Source organism: Osmerus mordax, chromosome 8 (genome assembly GCF_038355195.1).
Source record: "Osmerus mordax isolate fOsmMor3 chromosome 8, fOsmMor3.pri, whole genome shotgun sequence".
Classification (NCBI taxonomy): Eukaryota; Metazoa; Chordata; class Actinopteri; order Osmeriformes; family Osmeridae; genus Osmerus; species Osmerus mordax.
This window is the reverse complement of record NC_090057.1, coordinates 19,693,533-19,699,225: the sequence shown is the minus strand read 5'-3', so window position 1 is coordinate 19,699,225 and position 5,693 is coordinate 19,693,533. Positions and strand designations below refer to the sequence as shown.

The following is a 5,693-nucleotide window of genomic DNA, read 5'->3' as shown; positions in this document are numbered from 1 at the left end:
ACACCGTTCACCTGATTTGGATGTAAATACCCTGAAATTAAAGCTGAAAGTCTGCACTTAAAGGACATCTTCATTGTTTCATTTCAAATCCATTGTGGTGGTATACAGAGCCAAAATGCTGAAAATTGTGTCAATATCCAAATACTTATGGACCTAACTGTAAATGTAGTAGATGTTTCCCTGCTCCAACACACCTGATTCAAATGAATGGGTAGTTATCAAGCTCTGTGGAAGCCTGATAACGACCATTCATTTGAATCAGGTGTACTTGCATTAGTAAGCATTAATTACATCAGTGAGTGTTTATAAAATTACATATCCATTAAGCATTAGTGTATATTAAAATAAATATGTGATATAAATCCATCATTAAAGCAAATGTAAATATGTTGTTAATCATTAACTTTATAAATGGTATAAAATAAATTCTTGACTTGGCTAGACCTCATATCCTCATTTTGTAGTTCTGGTTGGGAACTATATTTCAAAGAATAGTAGTATTAGTAGTATAGTAGAAAATTAATAGTAGAAAGTAGTATTTTAAATATGAGAATACAGGTATAAAACCTAGAAGTGAACCTAATAATTAAGAACAAATACTTTGTAACTGTGTTTATCAGTTCTTAACGTAGTGTCTATATCTAGCTTAAAGGCAGGGTAGGCAATGTTGTTGAGAAAAACTTTTTGTCATATTTGCCGAAAGTAACTTTGTAGTTGTCTTGATAGCAACCAATATATCTAAAGGTTTGAAGGTAATATGAAATCATTTCGACATCTGTGGGCGTCGCAATACTGTAATAAACACGACCAATCATTAAGGGCTACCCTGACTATTGATTGGACCGGCTACCTGTCTGTCTACCTACCTACCTGAGCGCACTCTGCCCCTCCACTCAATGCTTGTCACTGTAGTTTTGTGAGAGTGGCTTTGAAGGTAGGAGGTGGGATATTTTGGTTTGAATCCTGTCAAAAAGAAGCTAAAATAGCTAGCTTCACACAACTTGCCTACCCTGCCTTTAATGTTTAAACAAGGGTTTACAATCAACAATGAATTATGTTTCATGAATTATGAACTTACTATTAACTAATTCTTTGCAAATGTTTCATATTACTATCTATTATGAAGTGTTACCAAATAGGCAGTGTCTCTTATGGCCATGAGTGTGGCTGTCCTCTCTGTGTTTGTTAGGGTATACCACACACATCTGTCATGTCACAGGCACATTAGTGTTGGATCCAGCCCAAGGTATACATTTAGTGCTGGAATAAAGATTCATGAAATGTGTGCACAGACTATTATATTTGTGACTGTGAATTGCTTTCTCAGATTGTTTGCATAACTCTTGATTGAAACCATACATATAGTTGCTGTATATGATCCGTATTTTTGGCTAATGTTTCATACTACCAAGGGGAAAATATTCTATGCATTCAATGCATCTTTGTCTTAAAATTCTAAAAGCAGAATGCAACATGTAGAATGTTGACAAAGTCCCAAAAACAATGCCTGTTTGATAATGTTGACCAATTTATTTACGTTTGTAAATATGAGTATAATGACTAGAGCAATTCAAAATTATGATTATAAAATCATTATTAAGCATGTAAGTGCACTTTAGAAAAGGGTGCTATTGGGCAGTAGAACTGAGTGCAACAGTGTACGGATTCTAAATGGAATTTGGAGGGTATAGTAGAGCAACAAAGCAAGAGAAAGCTAACAATTCAGAAACGTGAGACTGGTCAACAAGGGGAAGCAAAAAAGTTTATCAAAGGCACCCACAGGGATCTGAATTCATCTTATGAAGATGGAATATTTTAGCAGTTATGGACCCAGAATAAATCATTGGTGGAGAGAAAAGCTTTTTGACGACCCCATTACATATGGAAAGGGCACAATTAATTACTTGATGCACAGGCTAGGTGATTTATGAATGAATCTCAAGCTAAGAGGGTCCGATAGGTGATTTATTGCAGTGTCGGCTAAAGGAATTAATTTTATTCCCAAATGTGTCATTGTTTTTTCTCTTTAAACACTTGTGGTGGTGAGATTTATTTCAACAATAGATGCATTTTAAGAGAACACTCAGAGAAGACAAGTAACAAAAAATAAAAGCCATAATTCAACATAAACAAATATTTAAAATGGTACTATGCTGTCTCTCTTTCTTTATTCTTTCTCTGAGTGTTGCTCTTTCTTCAGTCAGTGGTTAAGGGCACTAAGGTTACTCCAGCTTGGCTCCAAGTGCTGGTACAGGTAATTAACCTTAGGAGTTTTGAGCACTTTTGTAGGCTTATTTTGAAAAGTGTATTATTAATATTAGTGTGTGTGTAACATTTGTCTGTTTTCAGTGAATTTGCTAAGAGTTTGAGGCAAGGCCAGCTGTGGCTGTGCAGTGCATATATAGACTACTCTGGGTCACTTCCTTTTTTTCAGACCTTCCTCTGATACCCTGATAGCCTTTCACCACTAAAAAATAACATGACACTTAACGAATAACACCTAAGATCAACGTTCCACATGTAGACTGACTGTTGACAAATGTAGGTCTGCAACTGTCTTTTGACAACACTATGTTTTTCATCAGATTTTATCAAATTTGAAAGAAAACTTGTAAAGATGCTCAAGGATTGGGGGCCTGAAACAACCATTCAAAGTGAGCACTCTCACACTCACGCAATTGTTCCGTTCAAATTTGACTCTGAGTATTGAGATTTCAGTTTCATAAGCTAACAGTACAGACCCATTTTAGTAGTTTTTTTTCAATACATTTATTAAAACATCACTGGCCTCAAACATACAAGTAAGATAATAATGTACATAATAATAACACCAATAATAATAATAATATGAACAAAGCTTTAATTAGAAATTGTTCTCCCTCAATTGGATTGTACATGTATCCTTTTATTGTTCATCATTGAGGCAATGTCTGCACTTTTCTGCATTCTCTGAATTCAAGGCTTAGTTGTGGAGGAATGTACAGTAACAGAAAATTAAAATTAAAATTCCCATCAGTACTGACATCAACACAAATGAACCTCTCTTGCACTCTTTTACTAATTGCATTTGTCAACACAAGTACAAATACAATTTGAAATACACACACAAACACGCACACACGCTCAGACTTCTAGAGTAGATTGTAGAGCTCTGATGCGTCCTGTTGGTTGTAAAGTGTTACACTGACAGAGGTCGCAAGCTCCAGATCCATTCTCAGCCGAACCAAGCAGAGGCTGAATTCTAATATTTTTCGCCACCTTTTACACACTTTAACACAAATAAACCCTAATGATTGATTTTCATGACAATCCCCTCCTGGTCTACCACTTCAAATACATTTTCTGTTCAAGGTGAGAGGTACTCTCAGTTGATTTCAAAAGAAAAGTTGTTTCCAAAATATTTGAAGGAACGTATTGTCCAATTTACACAATAAAGGTCACCGAATGTAAAGATAATTTCTGTTACTTAAAAAAAATGCAGTACAATAAAAACATCATATCCTTTTACTCAGAATAAAGGGGAGTGTAACCATCCAGAAACAGGCTAGGCTGGAAATATTCCACTGGTATTTCCACAGTTTACGTTCTCCTGACAGGAGCAGAAAACCATCCTGTTACAAACATTCCAAATTGAATCTGAGGGCTCAGTAACTCAGCCACAGCCGTGGTGTGTACCTGGTGAATCCAGTGCTGACGGTTATGTGTCGATGATGTCCTGGGCAGGCGAGGGTTCGTGGGGCAAGCTTGTGGCGTTGGGCAGCGGTTGCGTGTGGCTTATCGAGTTTTGCTGCAGCTCCAGTGCCATGGCATTCTGAGGATGAGGGAACTCCTTTACCTGCTTACGGTACTCCAGGAACGTCGAGACCTTGGTGGCAATAGCCACCACGTTCTTACCAACAAAGATGGTGGAAACACGGCTGTCCTGGAAAAGCACCATGTTGACACCACGAATGAGGATGGTGACCACATTTATGGTGACTAAACTGAGGACAGGGTATAGCATCATCTTCTGTGGCGACACATGCTCGCCCTGCATGCTAATCTCACTGAGGGACACACAGGGCAAGATGAGCAGCAGGATGTAGCAGTAGAAGAACATAAGGCCCTCTGCCCAGATGGGCAGGCCCGTCCGCTGGGGCTCCCACAGGTTGGCCTGGATGTCAAGCAGGTCCAGTAAGTCCAGAGCTACCCAGAACAACCTGCCCCGCATGTCCTCCTTCTTCCGGAACGTTCTCACATACTCCATGCTGTCCAAAGCAACCAGGACTAGGTAGAGACCTGGCACGCATACAGACAGCAGCAAGGTGAGAGCCTTCCGGGCTACTGTCTCGAGACTTTTCCTGTCCGCTTTGCAGTTCTGGAAGACGAAGTAGAGCTTGATCTCCAAGACAAATATGTAGAGGAACCAGAGGATCATGGCATAGCCTCGGCGGGCGGTTCGCACCTCAGCGCCCACCCACACAGCCACATAGCGCAGCACAATGAGGAAACACACATCTCCTACCAGCACAATGATACACACGCCGATCTTCCTGGGGCCCTGGTTCTGCTCCACCAGGTAGGCGTCCATAAAGGCCATGCTGGTCATGATGACAATGGTGGTGAGACACACGTGACGTTTGTCCGGGGGCGGCAACACCATGGCGAGGGCGCCAGCTGTCTCTATCTCTCAGTCCACAGCGTTGGGATGTTGAAAAGAGCAGTTTAGGAAAGGGACACACTTGTGTCAGGTAAAAATGTTTGGTACAGCAACTCAAAGTGTTTGCAGAAGAGCATGAGTCATTTAGTTCTTTGAAATGGTCTGTGCTGACAGGTGATCCGTTTCAGGCCATGCGAATGCAGGAACATTCCCTCATTACTCAGCGCAGTTCCATTGATTCTGCTCATCCACTAAGCAGCAACCAGTATGAGGGCTGATGTGCCATGACTGAGATGGGGTGCTAATCCACATTAAGCCAGGGAAGAGGAGGCTCACACAGGAGGCTTGTGGTGAGGGCTGTGTGAAGGGTATGGGTCACACAGGTTAGTTCTTGTGTGTCGGTGGCCTTGTGGGGAACAGCAATGTAACGCAAGTGTTTGTTTATGTGTGTGGAGGTTAAAGCTCAGTGTGTGCCAGGAATCACACTGCAGATTAGGACTGGGCACTGTGGTTCAGTGTATGTGTTCAGCTCTTTACTGTGGTGCAGTGTGTGTGTGGCTCCTTTTACTATGGTGCAGTGGTCTGTATGTGTGTTTGTGTGAATGAGAAAGAAGAGGCCAGATCCCCAGCAGCCATAAATCACAGAGACAGTGGGTCAACGGCCCGTGGGGCCCTGCGTCCAACGACAGCTTCCCCGGGGGGAGGCTCTTACACTGGCCCACAGGTGCATCCTCTCCCCCCTTTGTCACGTGCCAGCCAAATCACAGCCTGGAATAGAGAAATTGAAAGAGGGGGAGATAGTGGGGTACAGAAAAAGAGAGGCAGTAAGATGGAAGAGAGAAAGAGAAACGGATGGAAAAAGAAGGAGAAAACATTGTCAGATGACTCAAGTGTTGCCAAAACCATCCACATGCAAAAAGACAAGTAATATAACCTGGCTCTAAATACAGCCTGGTCTTTCTTACTTTATTATAAGAAGGATCAGGGACGGAGCCAGACGTTGTAAATATTAGGGGCTTAGCCCAAATCTAGGACCTAGTCAAGGTTTTATTTG

General features: G+C 41.2%; 1 protein-coding gene across 1 annotated transcript; it reads right to left on the bottom strand.

Moving 5' to 3' along the window:
- Positions 1-2,773: 2,773 nt before the first annotated feature.
- Positions 2,774-4,642, bottom strand: LOC136947946 (transmembrane protein 121). The gene has a single exon (XM_067242187.1). It carries the CDS (start codon positions 4,640-4,642, stop codon positions 3,698-3,700), a length of 945 nt encoding a protein of 314 aa, XP_067098288.1. The 3' UTR covers positions 2,774-3,697.
- Between the last annotated feature and the right edge of the window lie 1,051 nt (positions 4,643-5,693).

Coding starts and splice junctions, on each gene's coding strand:
- LOC136947946 (XM_067242187.1), bottom strand. CDS start 4,642: ATGGTGTTGCCGCCCCCGGACAAACGTCACGTGTGTCTCACCACCATT.